Source organism: Amorphotheca resinae (genome assembly GCF_003019875.1).
Source record: "Amorphotheca resinae ATCC 22711 unplaced genomic scaffold M430scaffold_6, whole genome shotgun sequence".
NCBI classification, from domain to species: domain Eukaryota; kingdom Fungi; phylum Ascomycota; class Leotiomycetes; order Helotiales; family Amorphothecaceae; genus Amorphotheca; species Amorphotheca resinae.
Window position 1 is genome coordinate 517,223 of NW_020194476.1, and position 22,495 is coordinate 539,717.

Consider the following 22,495-nt stretch of genomic DNA (forward strand, 5'->3'; position numbering starts at 1 on the left):
GGTACCTTAGGTAAGTAAGTACCTAGGAAGAGAAGATCTTGTTGCACGTCGCAATCTTGAAGCAGCCCGCAAAAAGTCACGTTGACGCTGACTAACAGCAGACAGCGAGATGGAGATTGATCTTAAAGTGATAGGTACCTAGATATTCAAGGCAAAGCCGAGCGGCGCAGGTAGGTTGTAGTAGAAGATGTTCTTGCTGCACATCGCACTTTGGCAGCAGCCCTCAAAAAGGTCGGCGGAAAGGATTAGAAAGTCTTGGTAAGAGCGTCGTATTCGAAACTTCGAGTGTTTTGGTTCCCTATCTGTCTCTCTATCAATCTTAAATTTATGGATCCCTAAGGAATAGAGGGAGGTATCTGGCATTTGAGAACCAGCGAAATCCTAAAATTTGATGTCATCGTTGATCTAACCCAACTCCCTTTCCAGTCTAACTGTGACCAACCCATTCGTTTTCAAAAGTCCGATTTCAAGCATCATCTAAATTCGTCCATAAACTCCTTATGGAACTTGGTGATCCGTCCAACCCACTCCGTACCGGGCGCCAAGAACGTGGTTCGGAAATGTAGGGTGTTTTCCTTCTGCCCGAAACCGGAGCCGGGGACGACGCATACTCCTGTTGCGTCCAGAAGACGGAAGGCGTAGAATTCATCGGGGGAGCGGCCTTCTTTCTTCGCAGCTTCAATGGCCTTGGGCGGAAGGTGGATGGTAGGAAAGAGGTACATGGCGCCCTGTAGATATTAGCAAAGAACGGCAGTGGAACAGACAACCAATTACCTGAGGGTCTTGACATTCCACTCCCTCCATTTCTCTGAATGCCTTATACAATGCTCTAGCTCTCTCCCGCAAGCCTGTGTAGATACCATCCCACTCTTGCTTGTAAAGTTCGTAACTTGGCTCGCCCTCCTTCGGGGGGTTCACCATCATCTCGACCACGCATTGTGCCACGACTGGCGCACATAAACTGATCGATACAAATTTGTAGATCTGCTCCACAACTTCGGGATCGAATCCGCACAATTCGAAGTATCCACCACGATGTCCACACTCTCCAACCATACCCTTGGAAATACTGTGCAGTGAAGCAAGTTCCACATATTTGTACTTCTCTGGCTCGTCCTTCTGCATACTCCTTAACACCTTTTTGAAGCTGTGGAATTCGCCCAAGAAGATATTGGTTTGGTAGACTTCGTCAGCCATGATTACCAGCTTCTCCTGGGCAGCAAAATCAATCACTGCCTTTATGTCCTCCACGGAAAGGCTAGCGCCTGTTGGGTTGCCTGGGTTGATAATAACAATCGCTCGGACGTCGGTCCCTTCATCTACTGCTTTCTTGTGCGCGGCCTTTATGGCTTCGAGATCTGTCCCCCAGCCCTTGCTTTCGTCGAGGTAGTATGGAACGCATTGAGCGTTAAGGAGAGATAGGGTAGCTGTGTAGAGTGGGTACTGGGGAATGGGAACTAAGACCCCAGTATTTGGACCTGCGCAGATGATATGCAAGAGGGTATTTACCCCGGAAGAAGCACCAGCAGACAGGTAGATATCCTTGGGGTCGGCTGGGAAGCCATCTCGTCCTGTAATTTGTCAGATGTGCAGGATTTAGAGGTAATACCATACATACTCTCGAGGAACTTTGCAACGCTATCCCTTATTCCTGGAGCGCCGGCACTGGCGCTGTATGCGCCAACGGACCCGACCTCCTTCAATAGCCATTTTGCCCTCTCAATAACGTCGCTCTTGTATCCCAATTGTTCTAACAAAACAGCTTCCTTCTCCAGTAGTTGTGGGTATTCGACCAAGCTCAATACCTGTCTGAAAAACGTTATTGGCTTTTGGTCCAATTGCTGTGGGTTACCAATGTTCGCAGAGATAACTTTGTCGAACGGGAGGTCGGTGCAGCCCTTCGCGAGCTTGGCCCGGTATTCTTCTGCTCGCACGGCAAGTTCTCCTCGGACGGCATACTCTGCTGCCCTAACGTGGGGGTTTATGTTGTTGATGTTCAGGCTCCGAACAGCGGCGTGAGTCGACATGGTGCGGGGCGTTCGAGGTGAGAGTTCGAGAGAGAGCTGTGATGGGCGCCCCGGATTACCTGTTTATATATTGCGTTAGAAGCAGAGGCCTGGTTCATGGATAAGAATTGAGATGTATATTGCCACATCCGCAAAGGATACGAGAAGTGACTCGAACCACACGCATGGAACCCCACTGTCGTGTGTCGAGGCAGGGACGACGGGTATGGCCGGACCCGGAAGCGAATATAATATAATATAACGTAAGGGTCGCAAAATCCCACGTACCTGACGCCCATGATCCAGAAAAGCAATGCGTCGTTGCGCGGGGGGCGAGAGATCTGGAATGGAGATTGTGCAAGCATCGCATGCCTGGCCCTCTGCCCCATGATAAGGCAATGGGATGAGCCATGATTTCCGTGGTTGTTCAGACGGGTTGGAAATGGTCGGTCGTAGCTTTTCCGGGCGCTGGTTGGTTGGTTGGTTCTTGATGACTGTCGATTATCGAAGGAACATCGTTGCTATTTGTAGGACGAGAAAGCGCAATAATGAAGCAATGGGCGAGATGTCTGGCAGATATAATCCGTGAGCAGGAAAGAAGAAAAGAGCGGTCGGTCAACAAGCACCAACTGATATCCAGATGCAGCTGCAAGTAGGGAGCGAGATGCTGAGCAAAAACTCCAGGCCCTTGCTGCGCGGAATGTTCACCCGAGACGGTCCCTGAAGATCCTTGTCCGCCTTGAGCACTCCACCACGAGCCCTGAGAAAGCGGAACGCACACGGTAGTTGCAATAATGTGGCGTATAAAGACCCCGAGGATGTAGCCACATAGACAACAATGGTCGTTGCAGACTTTCTTGACGGTCGTTACATCGAGATTCGAGCCAGACTTTGGAAAACCCGGGGAAGGCCTAGTAATTCCTTAGTCATCCCCGATTCTCGGAGTCTGTATGGAGGAGCCCCGAGGTCTCTGATAACGATTCTATCGACGCCTATCACATCCTGCGGATCTTCGAGTTATAATAATAGTAGCATGGGTGCTCAAGTTACGCCCAAAGTCTTGTCGTCTTTCAATTATGGATCGAACCATCTCTGTCTAATGTCTATTAAAAACCGTAAGGTAAGCTACATTACATCAAGCCACATCGTTATTTTCCATCATTAAATAAGGGCAACTACTCTCCCGCCCTCCTTGAACGTCCCATTAATAGGTGCTATCAATCCACCATCAGTAGTAATATACTTGACAAACTCATTCGTACCTCTGCCCATAGCAACGCTCGTCGGGCCCTCCACAATCGTTTCATTGGCGCCGCCCAAGACGGTCGTCACTGGTCCTCCAGCAAGCGGGATGCGATTGATGGAATTCGTGTTCCCATCAGCCATGTATGCGAAGCCCCCCGCCGGATCCAACGCGAAGTCATCTGCACTGTAGCCTGACTCAAGTATCTCGACCGGGCCGGTCTTCTGCAACGACGATAAGGAGAACGGGATACGACAGAAGAGCGATTGACCCGTGTTGTCGAAATAGATATACACGTCCGTCCCATTACTGGCCAAGACTTTGACCCCATTGACGCCTAGCCCGCCCGCAGAAGGTGGTGGAGCCATCTCGGGTTCCTGTAACAGGATACTGTATTCGCCAGTATGCACATTGAGAACGTAGATAGCGCCTTGAAACGAGTCGGTCATAATCACCAAGCCCTTCGAGGCATCTAGTGTCGCCATCCCGTTCAAAAGGCCCGCTGTGGGCAGATCCGTGGTTTTATTGACCACAGCTCCCTCGTTCGTGAGGGAGTTGTATTGTGTAAGGTCAACGGAATACACAGCAGCACCAGGGTTCACAACAAAGGGGGAGACAGTGATGTTGCTGGCTATGATATAGAAATGGTCTTGTTCCACTTCGGTGATGCCCAATATGCTCTTGTTGGGCGCGAAATTATGGATCCGTTTTGCGGTAGCGTTTGAGGAGGGGCTGATGGCAGAGAGAACGGGATCTATGAGATAGAGGTCCGCTGTGAGGAGCAGAGTGACGAGTAGTTGGCCATTATCACGCACGGCGATGTTCTCGATCCATGTGGGTTGTGGAAACTGATGGACGATGTAGCTGCTAGGAAGCAGGTCTCGTGCAGCTGAGCGAGAGGGAATTCCTCTGGCAGAGGACGGAGTATGGAACAGGCAGGACAAAAGAAGAAGAGGCAACCGGAATTTCATTTTGAAGGACTGTACAATACGGCCAGCACTAGCAAGCTGGATGATATCAAAGATCAGTGAGGAAATAATCCGTATGATTCGGGGCTCTGGAGACTTTAAGAGACACCGGCGCTTGCGGGTGTCGTCGTACGAATTGTCTCTCCGTACGGTCCGTAGCAGTAGACAGTACAACAATAATGCACGCAGGGTCCCAATTTCAGTAGTTCGTCGGGATTGAGAAACTGAGCGGCAGTAACTGCAGAAGCATTGCGCAACACTGATTGGTAGCCTCGTCAAGCTCAGGGCAAGATGGTTATTTAGTCCTCGGTGAGCCGCAGATCTGAATTAAACAGTAAGACAATGAATAGGGAATAGGGCGCGCTGACTCCTGACTAGTGAGTAGCTGCCATACCTATTTCGTAGTATGTATACTATATAGCCGCTGTACCGGCCGGGCCGCGCAAATAAAGTTTACCAACGAGCAGGTACAAGATGCGGCAAATTCTTGACTCGGGATTCGGGGTCATGGCCCTGGTGGGAATTCGCCGGGGCCTATCACGTGAACAATATCACATGACATGTAGGTATCTTTTTGGGTCCCCATGAATTCTCCATCTCGGAGGTTTTGCTTTGGTGGTGCTTGATGAGGTGAGGTCGGATGAGGTCGGGTGAGATTTCTGACCATTTCCATCAGTGGCGGCTGACTCTTTCTGACTGTTGCGTGTGCAATGATGCAAGATCAGCGTTGATCCTTCTTGTATGGTCTGTACCCATTGGATGCTCTGGTCCAGGAGTCATATCTAGGCATTGTGAGTCTTGAAAGCACCTGGTTCTAGGTATGATCGATGCTCCTTGTACAGACCTTTAGATATATGCATGTATTAGATATATGCATATATATCTATATTACCCCACATACCTTGAGTATTACTTGGCACTGCACGAGACGAAGCTCCCCAGGGTCTGGACCCGATTAGTCATGATCAGTCGCTTAGTTTACCTTACCCCAGGATTTGTCCCCCCGTCTCCCATGGCCACTGACCAGCTTCCTCCATCCATCCCGCATAATCTCCCCTCCCGACATGGTCAGTTTTCAGTGTCGGAAGAGAAGGGCCGTTGTATTTGGGGACTTTCTGCCAAGTGTCAGCCTGTTCAACGTGCCCTAGCTGCCCTACTGGAGGGGCCGCACTGCATACACCTTATCCCGGCCCGATCATCTTCGTTGGGGGGACCGTCGTGGTCTGGCCTTCTGGGCTTGGGATGAGCCTCCAGCACCGTTTTGATCTCGGGCCATGACCTCCGCTGCGGGACATGGGTTCTGTGAAATCCGGCGGTCGAATAATGGCATAGCCGGGCTGAAACGAGATCGTGTGGTTCGTGGATTTTCTGGAGCCAGTTCTCTGTAAGCAATACTTACCCCAGAAACTGGGGAAGGAGAAGAACATGCGACACGTGAATCCAGGGGATGACTGGAGTTAGTCCGTTTCTAGCCAATATCTTCCTCCTCCGTTCTTCCTCAAGCGGGGTACAGTATGAGGACTGCAAGACGAGATTATATTGACAAGACCGAGAATAAGGAAGGCATGAATCTCTCTACGTTTCTTTTCCAGGCAAAGCTGCCCTTCTTTTTGAGCAGACTACCATCAAGCGGTGACGCTGACACCTGGTCAAATAACCGCTTCCTACTTGTCTCCTATAACTCCATTTATCATGTCTGAGAAGGAGTTAGAACATGAGGCTGTTGAGTTGGCGCCTCAAGCTAACCCTGATGTAAGGAACTTTTTCTTGCACCGGCCCAAAACTTCAAAAAAAATTAGTTCTGATATTGTCTCCTGCAGAAACATGAAGAGGTTGAGGTCAGGATCGTCAGGGGGAATGAGGCCTTCAACAAAGCAATGCTCAAGGAGCCCCCCAAACCCTTCACCTTCCGAACATCTCAGCTCTATATTGCTTGTTTAATCGGGTTTCTTTGTGCAACTATGAATGGTTATGATGGATCTCTAATAAATAACCTCCTCGAAAACAAGTGGTTCCTGTCCTACTACCATGGACGAAACGCTGGAACTTGGGCTGGCATCGTGACTTCCATGTACCAGATTGGCAGTGTCGTTGCTCTGCCCTTTGTTGGACCAGCGGCCGATACCTATGGACGACGATTCGGAATGTGGATTGGATGTCTCTGTGTCATTCTCGGAACAATCATTCAGGGTGTGGCTACGAGTAGTCAAGGTGTTAAGCAATTCATGGGTGGTCGATTCTTGCTTGGATTTGGGGTCAATATTACATCAGCTGCTGGACCTATGTATGTTGTCGAAGTCTCTCACCCCGCTTACCGCGGTATTGTGACTGCCATCTTCAACTGCTTTTGGTATGAAACACCTTGCATAAGCCAGAGTGCCGTATGCTGAAACTATCTAGGTTCACTGGATCGATCGTCGCATCAGGTGTGGCCCGTGGGGGTCTCAATGAGGGAGGTAACTTATCATGGAGACTTATCATTTGGGTCCAGCTCATGTTCTCATGTATCATTTTCATATCCGCATGGTTTCTTCCGGAATCCCCAAGATGGCTTTACGTCAACAACAAACAGGAAGCGTCCAAGGCTATGCTTACCAAGTTCCATGGAGACGGTAACCCGGATAGCGAATGGGTCAAGCTTCAGCTAAACGAGTACGAGGAATTATTGGAGATGGATGGCGCCGATAAGAGATGGTGGGACTATAGGGCGCTCTTCAGAAGCAGAGCTACCTGCTATCGGCTTTTCTGCAATGTTTCTGTCACAATCTTTGGCCAGTGGGCTGGTAATGGTACGTCAAACCTATTATATCTATATATGGTCCATTGCTCAACATCAACAGCTGTCTTGTCGTACTTCATGGGTAAGGTCCTGACGACGATTGGCATCAGTAGTAATATCGGACAAGCGAACATCACTTTAATCAACAACTGTCAGCAATTCTGTTGGGCGCTGCTGGGAGCTAACTTGGTGGATCGTATTGGTAGACGGCCCCTTCTTCTCTTCTCCAATATCGGCTGCTGTGTTGTCTGGCTCGCCATGACAGTATCAACTGCGTTATACCAAGAGTCCATCCCGTCACCCGGTGTCCCTGGGACTAACAAAGCTGCTGGTATCGCATCTCTCGCATTCATTTTTATCTTTGGTGCTGTCTTCTCTGTAGGCTTCACTCCCCTCCAGGCTCTATATCCCGTGGAAGTTCTCTCGTTCGAGATGCGTGCAAAGGGAATGGGCTTCTCGGGCTTCGCTGTCGCTGCTGCTGGTCTCCTAAACCAATTCGCCTGGCCCATATCCTTGGACAAGATCGGATGGCGCACATATATAATCTTTACAATCTGGTGTGGGATCCAAGCTGCTACTATCTACTTCTTTATTCCAGAGACCAAGAACCGCACGGTAAATCCTCCTCCTCCCCCATTTTCATCAAAACTAACACCCCGCAGCTCGAGGAACTCGATGAGATCTTCAACTCCAGGAACCCAGTCAAGACATCAATCGCCAAGAAGAGACTTGGTTTCGATGAGCACGGCGAGGTGGTCAATATCCAGGATGCATAAAGTGATTAACCTTTCCTTGTGCGAAAGTGGCGAGGGGAAAGGGCAACAATTAGTATTTTGCTTCTCTACTAGCAATGTCTTTTACAGTTCTCATCGCGCTTAATCCCGGTAACGCTTTGCACTTCTACATCTTCATAGCTGTACCAGAAACTGAACGTAACTTCTTATGATGGGTGAGGTGACCTTGTACGTACAGCAGTATGCCCACATTTTGCCCTCAATCACCAGCTCTCCTTACCCTCCCCTGTAGTCCCCGCTTCACATAATATTACCACATAGAAACAAAATATACCCCCCATGCCCTTTTCCTGTGCGTACTCCATCCCATAACAGAGTCTCGCTCATCAATCAATCCCCCAACCCTCCTAACCGTATGTGAATCTTTCACCATCCCCTTTACAAAGCTCCCCCCTTTCCGGCGGCCTCTGGGTAAATTCATTCATTCCACCCAAGCTCTCTATCTATCCTTCCCCTTCCCTACCTATTACCGAAAGATTCACAACGCTGGAGTAGCTCTCACTAACTTACTCACAACAGGGTCGGGTTAATAATACGTATGTACCTGGCTTGAGCCTGTGTAAATCTCAGGGCAGGGGCTGGACTGCATCTATCTACCCAACTTACCTACACTCATACATAAAGTAGCCAGATATTCATCTATACAGAGGTCCTCCTGTGATTAATCCATATTTTCTAATTTTTTTATTCTAAAATAAATTCTCTTAGACTAGGTAGGTAGGTAGGTACGAAAGAGGAGTTTCAGATCCTGAGATTTTTCGTTTGATTAATAAAGAATAAAAAAAAAACAAAAAACCTGATTAGATAAAACATAGATAGATAGATAGATGAGGATTTTCTCTCTCTCGTAGCGAAAGAATGATTCGCCCACATGTTGGTATCAAGATAATAATAGTAATAGTAAAATAGAAGGGGGGCAACCCCCCGAGTTGCAAGCAGGCAAGCAAGCAAGCACGCTAAACAAGCAGCGCTAGGTAGTAGGTATAGCAATCCACGCAATTGTATGTGGCATCCCAAAAGGCCACCGAACCAGACCCAGCCCACCTACCCATCTATCCATCCATACATCCATCCATCCGTTTGTTTATTTCCTTTTCAAGTGCATCGATCGATCGTACAGCGCGACTCTGCTCCTTCGAAACTTTTTCTTGATATATATATCCCACACATGAACTCCCGTGGGGGAACTAAGCCCCGATTCTCACGTAGCCACCGACGCAGGTCTGGTTCTCCATTCCTTCCAGCACGGGGCCGTGTCCACTATTGCCCCCTTGGGGCTGCTGGTGCGTCGCTGAATTCCCGCTCCCGTTCGCTAGCCGGAAGTTCGTCCCTTGAGACATGGGCGCCTCTAGAGATCTCTGACCTGAGGCGTCGGACATCTCCACGAAGCTGTCATCTTCCTCCATATCCGCGTCCGCGTCTGCGTCTTGATCGCTACCCATAGTATCTGTGCCATTCGCCATCTGTACATTCCTTTGATTCGTGCCGCTATGATTCCTATTTTGCCCCATGTTCGGTTGCTTTGGCGTCACAGGCGTGTGGCTGGAGCTCGATTTGTCGCCCAAGGAGAGCTGACCAGACATTCCGCCCGTAGTCCCTGATCCACCACCTCTTGCCTCCCGGACAACGCCTTTCCAGCGCGCAATAGCACTTTGGACAGCCGTGTCAAGATGCAGATTCCGATTCATGATGCTCCATCCCACGCCTTCATGATTAACGCCTATTTCCCCAAGCGCATTTATAAGTTGCCCATCAATAGGTATAGTAACCGGTGGCGCCAACCTAAATTCCCTTGGATGTTGCAGCCGGGATAACTCATCTACTTGGATTTTGAGATGGGCTGCCTCTTGCTGCGCGTATTCTTTCTCTTTCTTCAGTTTTTCGATGTCCTCGCTCTTGCGCCCCACGTTACGTGCGAGTTCTAGCGTCCAGAGCTCAACTCGTGTTTGGTGAGGCAATGAAGTCCAGTGCGTGAATACCCTATGCAGATGCTCCGATACTTTACTCTCCAGCTCGGCAGCCTCAGCTTCGGCGCGCTGCGCTACCTCTGCTGGATCCTCATGGTGGGCGAAGAGTTGGGGTGGGTAGGAGAGGTCATCGCGTGGGGCAGTGGTTGCTATTGCGCAGGATATGCGCCAGCGGTGGAATTCAGAGGCAAAGTGAGAGCGTAGGGCTTGGTATTGTTGTTCGTCTGGGGGGGAGATGGACCAGGATGTTGAAGTTGGAAAGGGGTTGGCTTGGTGGAGCGTCGGGGGTGGCAGAAGGCATTTGAGGGTTAGAGAAGGAAAGTCGAGGGCTAGGGGGTCGTAGTCAAAGATTGTCGGTCCTTCTATACGTTGTCTAGAAACATTATTAGCTTCATAGGGTGGAATAGGAGGTGGTCACTTACTTTGCTGCTCTGACGGACCCCAGGAGCTCTCGCAACGCCAATTCCGCAGCTTTCGCATTGTCCAGAGCTTCCATCATCTTCTCCTTTTGCTCAAATGCTGTCTTTGCCAACACATGCTTGCTGACTGACCTATTCCTGTTCTCTATCCTTCTTCCATCTCTATCATCCCCATCCCAGCTCCGCACCGCGTCGCCATTCCCGGTAACTGGAATATGGTTCATAACACCAGTCGTCTCCCACGAAGGTCTATTTATCACAAGTTTCGGTTTCCCAATATACTTCGACATTTCCTGGGCGCCACCCTCCCCCCTCAAAATTGGAGATCTGTTTCCCCGCATGTCGGACTCGGGAGGTAGACTCCGTCTCTCCTGTGCCCCAGGTGTTCCTGCAGGCGTAGATGCCTCCCTCCGCGCCGCAGAATTCCTTGGCTGCCTCCTTGTGATGCCTCCCCGCATCTTTCGGATCTCCTCGACATCGTGTATTCCGTCTGCAGGCTTCGGGTTCTTCTCTTTTATGTAGAGGTCGAGATGGCGTCCCAGCGACGAGGACGTGAATTGCTGATGGCAGAAAGGACAAGCCCTGTCTTTCGGGGCCCCGACCTTCCCCCCATTTACTGAGGTGTCAGCGGTGGACCCAGGAGTACCCATTTGCTCGGTCATGGTTTTTGCAATCGTAGGAAAGGGGGTCGTTCTTGTCGCATTGGCGGATACTCCCTCCCGCTGGGTCGATGAGATAAGGGTCTTTCGGCGGTCTGCAGGCGATTGAAGCAGAAAGGGTATTACTGAATGAAGAGAGGGACGAAGTTCGATGAAGTATTATTTGGAGGTCAAGTTGGTGGGAATTTCAAGACTCGCTGCAGCAGCTCTGAACTGTCCATGTCCCGCCTGGGGGATTTTATTTTCGCTAACAGGGGTCCAAGGATAGGGCGGCGACTATATTGGGACTGGCTGCAAATCATCTTCAATGATCCTCCCGACGCAAAAACATGGCCATGGACGTGGATAGGTACACAAATGGTGGTCACGGGCAAAAAAGAAAGTTGGGTTCCCAGGGCTCGGACAAATGCAAGAGATACAGAGTTCGGAGAGACTCATGCAGCCACAAGCCACGGTCTCATAGCCAAATCCCTCTGCTCAAGTATCACATGGAGAAGTCCGTCTTAGGTGCACCGGTTACTCAATCGTTATTTGTATCTTCATTCTAACGCCATTCTAAAGCAGCCTCTCTATGCTGTCCCACAGTCCATTCATCATCAATCGAGAAGTCTATTCATCAAAGAGTAACAGAGAGTAATGCTCGCAAAAGACAACATATTCCCCGTTTGCAATCATTGCAGCAAAGGATCCTGGATATTGTTATTAGCATCGCATGATTGCACGGTTCGGGAGAATGGTTACTTACTCTGAAGTGCTTTTGGAAGTTGCTCTGCTTGTTGTTACCCCATTGGAACTTGCGTCTCTCGCGGTCCTCCGCTTTCCTCGATCTCTTCTCGGCCGCTTGGACTTCTCTTTTCTTCTCAGGAGCAACACCAATCATTCCCCATCCACCATTGGCACGGCTAGTGAGAGCTCTACCACGCTCTCTGTCATTACGGCGTGCTACCCTTTGGTCTCCTTCTGAATCGGAACCTGCTTCAATCGCAAGTTGCTGTCTTTCCTCGGGTGATGGATGGTTGTGGAGGTTTTGTCTGAAATATCTGTTCAATGATCGGTGGCCTGCAGTACGTCCCGAAGGGAGGTGGAGTTCGTATTCAGAATAGAAGACTGCATGAGCATGCTTGTGTGCATGGGAGTGCCATCCATCCCTATTGTGATGAGGTCGAGGATCCGAGTGTGAGTGGTGAGGATGCTGATCAAGCTTCTCATACTGGTGAGTCCGTTGATCAAGAGGCACTGCTGTGAGATCTGCCGAATCCAGTGATGATTCCGAGCTATCAGTCTCCCATCCATCACCGTCCTCGTCGCCATCCGCCTTGGCTTCACGTTTAGCCCCTAGTTTGACACCACCACTTCGGTTCTTTCCTGGCAGTGCATCCTCAGAATCCGATTCATCTTCAACATCGGAGTAAGTGCTGGTGAAGTCATAGAATTCTCCAATCTCCAGCTGGTCATCTTCAGTCTCAAATGGTATTTTGCAATGCCCCTTGTCCCGCATATGTGTTTGCAGGCCGAAGACGCTTGGCTTGAGCTTCCCGCAGTACAAGCATTCATGGTATTCATGAATCTTTTCATATAAAGAACCGATCAATCCATCAAGGTCCACTAAATATGGCTTCTCCGGAATGAACATTCCGTGTATCCTTTCCATATGAGCGGCATTTAGGGGAACCGATGGCGAGTCATAATTACAGAAAAGACAGCGCTTTAGAAGAGTCTCGACGGGTGTCTCATCATCAGCAGCCGTGACAGACGAAGCTGTTGCCTCGGACTCTGCATCATTCTTAGGAGCGGTGGAATGGTGGGGTCGTGATGGTCTTCGAGTCTCTGCTGGAGCATCCTTTAAATTGGTCTTCTTTATACCCTCAACAACTTCATTGAACTCTTGTTCGGCGTCCGAGTCGACATCCTCATTTGCGGCCATTGGTTCGCCAAGAGAGAATGTCGAACTCACCACGGAACTAGCTTCATCATCCACTTGCTTGCCTCCTGCCTCGGCCAGTTTTGCCTTGTGCTTTTGGCTCCCTACATGATTTTGATATGCATTTTCACTGAAGTATGTGCGCTGGCAGACGGTGCAAGACCTTTCGTAAGCTGCCTTGGTGGCTGCGGCAGTAGAAGAGGCTTGGGCTTGAAGGACCTTTTCAGTAAAGACTTCGGATGAGATAGGTGGAAGGGAGGTGACACGACGCTTCAAGTTGTAACGGCTAGAGAAGGTCATCAGCATATGTATGAAAATGAAGCCAGACCAAAACCTACTGCCAGTCACTTCTCATGTGGCCCCTCTGAAGTTCACTATTCCTGAACGCCACTTGGCAAGTATTGCATGTGTATGGATGCGTCGAGCTGGTGTCTGCATGTGCCGAAAGGCTAGAAGCCGGCACCCTGCTGGCTGCTATAGAGGCCATGCTGTCTGCAGAGTATTGCTCGTTCCTTGTGTCGAAAGTGGTGGCGACGGTTTGTCACGAGGGGCTGTATTCTTTGAAAATTCGAATAATGGCGACACTACCTGCGGGCTGCAGAAAAACTGAATACTATCAATCGAGAGAACTCCCTTCGACTAAAAGATACCCTTGAGACACGGCTCGAAAACCGTGGATGCGTGGAAGAGTTAACAAACCCTTTGTGGAAAATTGTATTCTTGGTGGGGTTTCTTTCTGCACAGACAAAACGATTTCGGCGTCATGAGTTTCATACGAGACGCTATTACATATCGGGCAGTAGCTTGATTTTCCCGATCGGCGCGGCTGATCTCCCCGTGTGCCTACGAGTAGTGAGGTACCTACTTGTTACCATACCCTATAGGTGACCTGGGGCTTGAGAAACCTCCCAAGAGATCCTGACTTTTATAAGCCCTCCTACCTCACCGCGCGAAGGTGCCTGGTTGAACCCAACTCTACTCACTCCCCCCATCAATGTCATGACGCGAGATACCCAGGCACTTTATGACGAGCGTGATCCTGTCACTGATGCCGAAGTCTATACAGCCTTGTGGGCTGCGGCACCCTTCCCTCATCTTCCAAACGATGCTCCGAATGAGTTAAAGAAGCTTACGATCGATATTGATGACCCAAGACGAGTATACGCTATACACCGGGCAAGTCGGCGGCATCATTTCCATATTCTAGTGGAGAGGTGAGTTCGTGCAACCGCTCCCCTTCTCAAACCACTGACAGTCCTTTTAGGTACATCTTGCAAATTCGATACGGCTGCAAATCAAACTCTTGCAATACACCAACATGCTTCTCTTGCCGCAAACGAATATCTGCGATAGCGGGAGTGCCTGTTCGTCGATACAATGCGACGAGCGCGAGGACCCTAGCAGTATATCTGGCTTCTCAGGATAATCCTGAACAAGGTCTCTGTCACAACCCAAGCGCCGAGCAACCTGTTCCGCCGACTAAAAAGCCTCTGAAACATTTTCCAAGCAGAAATTCCACGCTTGGAGAGAATGGCTCCACAAGTGGAGAGGGGGGTCTGAGTGGGAGACGGAAGAATAGCGATATGCCCATGTCCGAAAAAAAGCCTACACCCATATCCAAAGGTTCATCGGCCGAAGACATTGCTGAGCCACAAACAAAGGTAGCAAAGGAGGGACCAGTAAAAAACAGAAGAGGGTCGATTGTGGATATCTTAGATGAGCACACGACAATAGATCACCGGTCATTTGTCCAGAATGTTTTTGGAACAGTTGCATTCAAAATGCTCGAATGGCTCACGCCCCGAAACATCGATATCTTGGCCAGGTCCGGAGACAAAGACGCTATGCCAGTGGAAGAAGTTGCAAACCCTTCGAATTTATCACAATCGAGCAGACCGAAGACCACCTCTGAAACAGCAGCCAAGGAGGGGACAGAGGAAGCTGTATCAAATACATCACTTGCGCAACAGCCCGAGGTACAAGACGGAAAACCAGCAGATGGGCCTGACGTTGCGCCCCAGAGACCAGCGTCATCAAAGCCAGGTGCTGCGGTTAATGGGGAGACAAAAGCCAATGGTTTTCTAGATTCGAAGCCAGCCTCTAATCCAACGACTACTCCTATGCCAATTCCAAACCCCCGCAAATGGGCAGATCAATCCGAATCCCAGCTATCGAAGGGTATATTAAACGTCTCCGCACCCAAGGCATCTGAGAATCATTCTGACAGGAGGCCATTATCTCGAGACCGTTCAATTTCCATGTCCAAACGGAGGGTGCCTCGGCAGAACATGGTCACAAGCCCCAAGATGCGCGTTGCTGAGATTGCTTCCCTAAACCCACTTCACACTCAGCCTATTAGGGACATAGGTAATCTAAGACTGGATGTGCCTGAAGTCTATGAAGACGAGAAAGCGACAAGCAAAGAAGGCTTCCAAGAATACCATGATCTTGAACAGACCTCGAGGGAGCCCCCAAAGCAGACCTTGGAGACTGTCCAACCAGCTCCAGTCAAGAACGTAGCATTACCACAATCACTCTCACGGCTCTCTATTGAGATCATTGAGCTGATTTGCGACATTCTGCAGCTTGATAATACATATGAGGATCACTCTCTCCACCCACGGAAAATTGATGAGAGCATGAAAAGGTATCGAAATCACGAAATGGTGTTGAAACGGAATTCTTCCCAACTTACGCCTTCCGCTTATCCATCCTCATTAAAGAAAATGTGGCAGTCTTTCATAGAACAGGCATTATTCGATGTGCTCTCCAACCCGGACTCTCTGCTACAATCCTTTAGGAATAACGAAAACTTATTCGACACACAAACGCTCTGGTACCTCATGCTCCGGATGACTCGAGTGGCTCCATCTTTGGTGTTCGACAGTCTATGGAATGTAACGGGAACTCTTTTCCGGCCTCCGGAGAAATTAGAGAATGCTTACGACTGGGCCAAAGAACCTCTATCCTCCGGGATTGCTACTAATAGAGCTGTGTCAAACTTTGATGCAGCACAAATCATGAATATCTGTCTCCATGCCCTCGTTGCAGCTGCACCTCTCGTATCTGATGCAAGACAATTGGCGAACATGTCTCGAATACGGTCATATGGCTTCACGACGCTTGGTAGGGCCCAGTCATCTGCCTTGGAACCAACGGCGCTATGTCTTCAATATGATGATGCATTCACAAACGACCTGGCATTAAGATTAGCAAGGAGACTCTTCGCGGCAATACCAACGAGACGTCGGTATGCAGAATTACTTGAACTCCAGCAGGAGGTCCGCAGTGATGAAAAGCGCGAGCCTGACATTTTGGAAGCTGTTCTTGCAACCTTGAAATACCCCGACCTAGGTACACCATCAATACTCAATTTCTCGGATAGCGAACGTGATTTGCACGAAAAGAGAGTTCCAACTTTGATTCTCGATTGGGCTAGGACAGTAATGTTGCAAGACTGGGAAGGGACTGCGGAAGTGCCTGGTGACGGGCCCTTCGGGGGTGCTCTGGCTATGATGGCCGCAATCTGTGAGTTTGCCCAAGCCAATTGGAATGCATAGCTGATGATATCTAGATAAGAACCGAAAGTCGTTACTTCTTGGTGATATCCACTTCAGGACCGAGTACTTTGCCGAACGACTGGATCCAGTTGAGATGCCTATCGAATGGCTCAACTTCTCGCCTAACAAAAGAATTGTCCATTTGCTGGATTATCCCTATCTATTTAATCCCTCAACCTTGGTTACCTACTTCCGCGCGATCAATTACTCACGTATGAACCAAGCGTATGAAACGGCAAAAGCTACTCAGACTCTTATACGAGATGTCGCAGAAACCAATTTGATGGCTGACGAGGATCGTCGGCAGAAACTTTTCGATGACAGTTTGAAAACCGCTACTTCAAGGTTCATGGTGCTTGAGATCCGCCGGACCAATGTGCTTTTGGACACTTTCAATTCAATATGGCGGCGAGAGGAGCGTGAGTTGATGCGGCCCTTAAAGATTCGTCTAGGTGAAGAAGGTGGTGAAGAAGGCTTGGATTCTGGTGGTGTACAGCAGGAATTCTTCCGACTAGCTGTCGCGGAAGCTCTGAATCCCGATTATGGTACGTTCATTAGATTCATTTCAGAGCTCAATTAACATAAGCACCTAGGCACCTTCACTATTGACCCCCGAACCAGGATGACCTGGTTTCAGCCAGGTTCGCCAGAACCTCTATGGAAATTCCAGCTCATCGGCATGATTATTTCGCTGGCCGTTTATAACGGTCTCACATTACCGGTGACCTTCCCGAAGGCGCTGTACATGAAGCTTCTTGACGAAGAAGTCTCGGAACTGCATCATATTGCCGATGGCTGGCCTGATCTAGCCAACGGGCTCACTACCCTCTTAGAATGGGATGAAAAGGACGGCTTAGTAGAAGACGTCTTCGCCCGAACGTATGAGTTCAGCGTTGAGCAGTTTGGCCAGCCTATAAGTCTTGAAATGGGAACGGAACGCAGGTCGTGGCCTCAATTCTCAGACTCGAATTTTTCCAGTCCAACCGATGCGCCTTTGGTCACCAACGCAAACCGCAACAGCTATGTAAGTGACTACATTCGCTGGCTGACCGATATCTCAATCCAGCCCCAATTTGAGGCCTTCAAACGTGGTTTCTTCACCTGCATTGACCGCCGCTCCATCACCCTGTTCGACCCAGAGACTCTTCAATCTGTCGTTGAAGGCATACAAGAAATCGATATTTCGGAACTGCGACGCACGACGCGCTACGTGGGGTGGGACGCATCTCACCGTAGCGTAAGAGATTTCTGGAGTATAGTCAAAAGGTACGATATGGAGCAGAAGAAAAAGTTACTTGAGTTCGTTACGGCTAGTGATCGTGTGCCTGTTGGCGGGATGAGGAACCTGCAGTTCACGCTGCAAAGGAATGGGGTCGATGACAGGCATTTGCCAAGTAGTTACACGTGTTATGGGATTTTGCTACTGCCGGAGTATTCGAGTAAGGATGTGTTGAGGCAAAAGTTGGCCATGGCGTTAGAGAATTCGACGGGCTTTGGGTTTGCATAGGGGCTATGTGTATGGATTGTGCATTGGGGGATCGGCATCATACATGGGCTGGAATAGACATCGGTCTTCAGTTACTCCATGATTTCTTCATAGAACTAAGTATAGCCAAAAACAGGCATACTGAAACGGTGGAAAATTAGCGATATATGAGACTCTGATAACATTTAGGCATTCCGTTACCACATACATCTCTTTAAGGAACCATAGCAGATTACCGCAAAATGTCATGCTGTATCAATACCTCTGTCGGCGCTGCCGCATAGCTACAATTGTAGTTGCCCCGCATAGTAAGTAGCTCAGATCGTTCCCCAGAATGCGGGGCTTACCTGCCAACTTGATAGCATATTCTTGCCCCGCCGGGTAAGCTGTCTTTGATGTTACAAGTAGAGAGTAATGAGTATTCCGCAAACGTGAACAAGATACAATCACTCGTATACTTTGTAATATATCTCGGGAGGAAATGGTTCAAATGCTGCCAGAAGACCCCTCGGCAAACCTCCCTGATCGGTTGAGCACGCCCTCAGGACCAAGGCACCATTGGCCGCCACCAGAGTTCAAATCTTTTGACACCGCCTTACGCCTTGCCGTGCTTAGTACTCACGAAGAGTCATCGCATCGCAAATTTCCTTCGTTCTTGGAGAGAGACATAGAATAGAGATAGGTCCCTCTCTCTTTCTCTCCTTTTTTACACAAGCAATTGCTCGCTCCGAAGAGAGACATTCGTTGCCCCACGACAAGTTCGTATCGTCGACCCCGCGGTAGGCCTAAGACCCCAGAACATCCAACCAGGAAGACAAGAGACAACAAGAAGAAAATGGTAAAGACAATAATCACTTGCGTCCGCCACGCCCAAGGCTATCACAATGTCTCGACGGCGAACCACGCTCTCCCTGACCCCGACCTCACCCCGCTGGGCGAATCGCAATGCCGCACCCTCGCGGCCTCTTTCCCTGAGCCTTCGAAAATCACCCATCTGGTCGCCTCGCCCCTCCGCAGAACACTCTACACCTGCCTCCTCTCCTTCCCCACTGCCGTCGCTGCCGGCCTGAAAGTGCTTGCGCTGCCCGAGCTGCAAGAGACGAGCGATCTGCCCTGCGACACCGGCTCCGCGCCCTCCAAGCTGCAAGCCGAGTTTTCCACTGGCCAGTTCGCGGGGACCGTTGATCTATCGCGCGTGGAAGAGGGGTGGAACAGCAAGACTGGGCGGTGGAGCCCCGCGAGTGGTGCGATCGAGGCGCGGGCTCGGGACGCCAGGCTGTTCCTGAGAGAGCTGGGGAAGCAGGGCGGAGACGGCGATAAAGAGATCATTGTCGTTACGCACGGAGGCTACCTTCACTACTTTACAGAGGACTGGGATGGATATGGCAAGTTCACGGGCACCGGGTGGGCGAATACGGAGTTCCGGTCTTATGAGTTTGTGGACAAGACGGGAGGGGACCAGAACGCGAGTCTGATAGAAACGAAGGAGAGCAGGGCACGGAGGGTAGGGTCAACGAAGCCGCTCACTGCTGATGAGCAGAGGGAATTAAGAGCCTCCGCTGAGCGAGCTGCGGCCGATCAGGGGTTCGTGAACGGTGGGGATAATGCTAAACTGTGATCGCGGAGATAGAGGGAGAGATCGAGTACTTTGGTTTGGCTTAAAGGTATACCCTCGATACAAAGACTAGATATAGATGGAAAGAAATTCCAATAGTAGAGCTCGTGAATTTTTGGCATACGCCAGACCGAGTATCCACGCATGTATACAGGAAAAGATCCATGGATTCTGATTCCGTATGTGTCGTACTGCATCCCCCAGAAACTACCACGGCTCTCGAATAGATATCGAACATCGCGGTAAAGATATAGTGACAGAAAGAGAGGGTGAGAAACTGAAAGGAAAGGAAGAAGCATCCATTCTTCTCACGTATATGGCAGAGTTTCGGAATGCTGAAGTTGGGATTCTGACTGCTGCACAACGGTTTGAAGAATGATACTGGATTTTCAATCAGCCTTTCTCCTGCACTGGCAGGTGGAGAGTTGAATGAGGAGCAGCACTTGTCCAAATGCCTGGCCATTTTGGAACGATCGAACGTGCTATAATGAAGGAAATTGTTTTGAAATGAAACTGGAGGAATGGTCTAATTGTCCTTAAGAATAGAGATAACTTGCTGTAATCAATACTTGCATACACCGGAAAGTTCATGAACGGACGTTGTTGATAAATTTGGGGTTAATCACATGACTTGAAAATGGATGTGCCTGATGAGGCACGACTAATTTCTAGGAATCGAAAAAAGAGCTGCTTGCTGCAAAACGCGACCTGAATGTTGAACGCGTTGTTGAGAGGAAACGTCCAGCAGAGCATTCAGTCTTTGTCTTAATATCGCAGACTATCACCAGGAACCCCTACGATAATATCGCAGTCTGCAAAGACTGTCCGCTTCCTGCAAGATGGCCATGAGTGAGTTCTTCTTGACGCCATCTACACTGTGAGCTCCAGCTGACCTCATACCTCATAGATATTGATATGTCGCAAGGTACGCAATATCTACAGACACCAGTCTGACTGTTGTAATACTAATACTACGCTTAATAGCCCAGGTGGTGAAGGATGAGCAGGGCAGACCTTTTATCGTGGTTCGAGAGTAAGGAAAATGTATTTGCTCAAAATTACTTTTGCTGACATCTCCCTTCAGTCAAGGCAAGAAGAAGAGACAGCATGGGACTGATGCTGTCAAATCACATATCTTAGCTGCCAGAACTGTGGCCAACATTGTCAAAACGTCCCTTGGCCCTCGAGGGCTCGACAAAATCCTCATATCACCTGATGGCGACATTACAGTTACAAATGACGGCGCTACTATTCTGGGGCAGATGGAGATCTCAAATCATGTTGCGAAGCTTCTGGTTGAGCTTTCGAAGTCCCAAGATGACGAGATAGGGGATGGTACAACGGGCGTGGTGGTATTGGCTGGAGCGTTATTAGAGCAGGCTGCAGAGCTCATCGACAAGGGAATCCACCCAATCCGGATAGCAGATGGTTATGACCAGGCATGCGATATTGCGGTTGCGGAATTGGACAAGATCGCAGACACTATCGAGTTCACAAAGGCACACAAGGAGAACTTGGTGAAGGTGGCCAGAACCAGTCTGGGAAGCAAGATCGTGTCGAAGGCTCATGATCAGTTTGCCAACATTGCCGTGGATGCTATCTTGTCTGTGGCTGATTTGGAGCGTAAAGACGTTGACTTTGACCTGATCAAGGTTGATGGCAAAGTTGGAGGATCGCTGGAGGATTCCCTTCTAGTACAAGGTGTTATTGTGGACAAAGATTTCTCCCACCCCCAGATGCCCTCCGAAGTTCGAGATGCCAAGATTGCCATCCTCACATGTGCATTCGAGCCACCTAAGCCAAAAACGAAGCACCATCTTGATATTACCACCGTGGAAGAGTTCAAGAAGTTGCAGACCTACGAGAAGGATAAGTTTGCCGAAATGATCCAACATATCAAGGATACCGGCGCAAATCTTGTCATCTGTCAGTGGGGTTTCGATGATGAGGCAAACCATCTGTTGCTGCAAAACGACCTACCTGCTGTCAGATGGGTTGGAGGTCCAGAAATCGAGTTGATCGCTATTGCCACGAACGGAAGAATAGTACCAAGATTCGAGGACTTATCGGCAGAGAAGCTTGGAGAGGCTGGAATTGTTCGGGAGATGAGCTTCGGAACCACGAGAGAGAAGATGTTGGTCATTGAGGATTGCGCAAATACCAGAGCTGTCACAGTCTTTGTTAGAGGCAGCAACAAGATGGTAAGGAATTATTTATATCAAATTGAAAGAAGATGGCTAACATTCTGAAATAGATCATTGATGAAGCCAAGAGATCTTTACATGATGCTCTTTGCGTTGTTCGAAACCTCGTCCGTGATAACCGTGTTGTCTACGGAGGTGGTGCTGCTGAAATCGCCTGCTCTCTAGCAGTTGAGGATGCTGCTGTAAAATCGCCAGGCCTTGAACAATACGCCATGCGAGCCTTCGCCGATGCCCTTGATGCAGTTCCAATGGCGCTCGCAGAAAACTCGGGTCTATCACCTATTGAAACTCTTGCCAGCATCAAGAGCCGCCAAGTGACGGAGAAGAACACAAGGTTAGGAGTTGATTGTATGCAGACAGGGAGCAACGACATGAAGGATGCATTTGTTATCGATCCATTAATCGGCAAAAAACAGCAGCTGCAGTTGGCTACACAACTTTGTCGCATGGTGTTGAAGGTCAATAATGTCATTATATCAGGGAATGACGAGAACGAATTCTAAAAGCGAAATGTACCATAGGTTTTGTAGTCTAGACCAGGGGCATCATAAATAGAATCGTTCCTGAGCTCCAATTCAGACACGGGCTATATACCAGGTTCTTTTTACTTTGGTCTGACTACTTGATGTATGACTGTCTTTGCCTCCTATGAGTCCTTCCGCTGTTCCTAGCTGGAGTCATACCATTTAATTCATGCGACTCTGGTCAGAATAACTATTCAACGAGAGAGTCCATTGTAGAGTCCATTGTATTGTCGTCTGTTATTGAATTAAAGGACAATAGCTTGGTATTCGCTTAAACCCCTTTTCGGATTTGCAGTCCCGAGATCGTAACGGGGCCTTACAATTCAATTGTTTGGCTGGTTTGGTCCCCA

At 49.3% G+C, this 22,495-nt stretch overlaps 10 protein-coding genes across 10 annotated transcripts; 4 read left to right on the forward strand and 6 right to left on the reverse strand.

The window, feature by feature from the left end:
* Positions 1–473: 473 nt before the first annotated feature.
* Positions 474–2,027, reverse strand: M430DRAFT_50468 (hypothetical protein; the record flags this gene model as incomplete). The annotated part of the gene is made up of 3 exons (XM_024868154.1): positions 474–728; positions 775–1,571; positions 1,619–2,027. 3 exons carry the CDS (start codon positions 2,025–2,027, stop codon positions 474–476), a joined length of 1,461 nt encoding a protein of 486 aa, XP_024720798.1.
* A 487-nt stretch (positions 2,028–2,514) lies between these two features.
* On the reverse strand, positions 2,515–2,854 carry M430DRAFT_120957 (hypothetical protein; the record flags this gene model as incomplete). Its single annotated transcript, XM_024861794.1, has 1 exon — positions 2,515–2,854. A coding segment is annotated over one exon (340 nt), but the record flags the coding sequence as incomplete, so codon positions are not given.
* Positions 2,855–3,167: 313 nt separating this feature from the next.
* On the reverse strand, positions 3,168–4,997 carry M430DRAFT_66479 (hypothetical protein; the record flags this gene model as incomplete). Its single annotated transcript, XM_024869229.1, has 2 exons — positions 3,168–4,116; positions 4,915–4,997. 2 exons carry the CDS (start codon positions 4,995–4,997, stop codon positions 3,168–3,170), a joined length of 1,032 nt encoding a protein of 343 aa, XP_024720800.1.
* Positions 4,998–5,909: 912 nt separating this feature from the next.
* On the forward strand, positions 5,910–7,815 carry M430DRAFT_42126 (hypothetical protein; the record flags this gene model as incomplete). The annotated part of the gene is made up of 5 exons (XM_024867526.1): positions 5,910–5,969; positions 6,038–6,567; positions 6,618–7,006; positions 7,058–7,611; positions 7,659–7,815. 5 exons carry the CDS (start codon positions 5,910–5,912, stop codon positions 7,770–7,772), a joined length of 1,647 nt encoding a protein of 548 aa, XP_024720801.1. The 3' UTR covers positions 7,773–7,815.
* A 762-nt stretch (positions 7,816–8,577) lies between these two features.
* M430DRAFT_66481 (hypothetical protein) lies at positions 8,578–11,136 on the reverse strand. The gene is made up of 2 exons (XM_024869230.1): positions 10,180–11,136; positions 8,578–10,130 (listed from the first exon to the last, which is right to left on the reverse strand). The coding sequence occupies exons 1-2, from the start codon at positions 10,836–10,838 to the stop codon at positions 8,978–8,980; spliced, it is 1,812 nt and encodes a 603-aa protein (XP_024720802.1). The 5' UTR covers positions 10,839–11,136; the 3' UTR covers positions 8,578–8,977.
* A 203-nt stretch (positions 11,137–11,339) lies between these two features.
* Positions 11,340–13,479, reverse strand: M430DRAFT_139697 (hypothetical protein). Its single transcript, XM_024862622.1, has 3 exons — positions 13,095–13,479; positions 11,581–13,042; positions 11,340–11,524 (listed from the first exon to the last, which is right to left on the reverse strand). Exons 1-3 carry the CDS (start codon positions 13,241–13,243, stop codon positions 11,507–11,509), a joined length of 1,629 nt encoding a protein of 542 aa, XP_024720803.1. The 5' UTR covers positions 13,244–13,479; the 3' UTR covers positions 11,340–11,506.
* A 155-nt stretch (positions 13,480–13,634) lies between these two features.
* Positions 13,635–18,054, forward strand: M430DRAFT_120972 (hypothetical protein). The gene is made up of 4 exons (XM_024861795.1): positions 13,635–13,970; positions 14,021–16,284; positions 16,331–16,861; positions 16,910–18,054. The coding sequence occupies exons 1-4, from the start codon at positions 13,756–13,758 to the stop codon at positions 17,821–17,823; spliced, it is 3,924 nt and encodes a 1,307-aa protein (XP_024720804.1). The 5' UTR covers positions 13,635–13,755; the 3' UTR covers positions 17,824–18,054.
* A 329-nt stretch (positions 18,055–18,383) lies between these two features.
* Positions 18,384–19,764, forward strand: M430DRAFT_34989 (hypothetical protein). Its single transcript, XM_024866655.1, has one exon. The coding sequence runs from the start codon at positions 18,638–18,640 to the stop codon at positions 19,418–19,420; it is 783 nt and encodes a 260-aa protein (XP_024720805.1). The 5' UTR covers positions 18,384–18,637; the 3' UTR covers positions 19,421–19,764.
* M430DRAFT_239610 (hypothetical protein) lies at positions 19,441–19,973 on the reverse strand. The gene has a single exon (XM_024864986.1). It carries the CDS (start codon positions 19,878–19,880, stop codon positions 19,461–19,463), a length of 420 nt encoding a protein of 139 aa, XP_024720806.1. The 5' UTR covers positions 19,881–19,973; the 3' UTR covers positions 19,441–19,460.
* Positions 19,974–20,256: 283 nt separating this feature from the next.
* Positions 20,257–22,124, forward strand: M430DRAFT_19052 (hypothetical protein; the record flags this gene model as incomplete). The annotated part of the gene is made up of 5 exons (XM_024864009.1): positions 20,257–20,266; positions 20,325–20,342; positions 20,402–20,450; positions 20,502–21,618; positions 21,672–22,124. The coding sequence occupies 5 exons, from the start codon at positions 20,257–20,259 to the stop codon at positions 22,122–22,124; spliced, it is 1,647 nt and encodes a 548-aa protein (XP_024720807.1).
* Between the last annotated feature and the right edge of the window lie 371 nt (positions 22,125–22,495).

Excerpts from the sequence above, each read along its gene's own strand:
- M430DRAFT_120972 (XM_024861795.1), top strand. The coding sequence starts at position 13,756 with ATGACGCGAGATACCCAGGCACTTTATGACGAGCGTGATCCTGTCACT. Across the intron at positions 16,285-16,330 it reads GGCTATGATGGCCGCAATCT|ATAAGAACCGAAAGTCGTTA; the intron begins GTGAGTTTGCCC and ends GATGATATCTAG. Across the intron at positions 16,862-16,909 it reads AGCTCTGAATCCCGATTATG|GCACCTTCACTATTGACCCC; the intron begins GTACGTTCATTA and ends ATAAGCACCTAG.
- M430DRAFT_34989 (XM_024866655.1), top strand. The coding sequence starts at position 18,638 with ATGGTAAAGACAATAATCACTTGCGTCCGCCACGCCCAAGGCTATCAC.
- M430DRAFT_239610 (XM_024864986.1), bottom strand. The coding sequence starts at position 19,880 with ATGGCCAGGCATTTGGACAAGTGCTGCTCCTCATTCAACTCTCCACCT.
- M430DRAFT_66481 (XM_024869230.1), bottom strand. The coding sequence starts at position 10,838 with ATGACCGAGCAAATGGGTACTCCTGGGTCCACCGCTGACACCTCAGTA. Across the intron at positions 10,131-10,179 it reads GGGTCCGTCAGAGCAGCAAA|ACAACGTATAGAAGGACCGA; the intron begins GTAAGTGACCAC and ends TAATGTTTCTAG.
- M430DRAFT_139697 (XM_024862622.1), bottom strand. The coding sequence starts at position 13,243 with ATGGCCTCTATAGCAGCCAGCAGGGTGCCGGCTTCTAGCCTTTCGGCA. Across the intron at positions 13,043-13,094 it reads CACATGAGAAGTGACTGGCA|CCGTTACAACTTGAAGCGTC; the intron begins GTAGGTTTTGGT and ends GACCTTCTCTAG.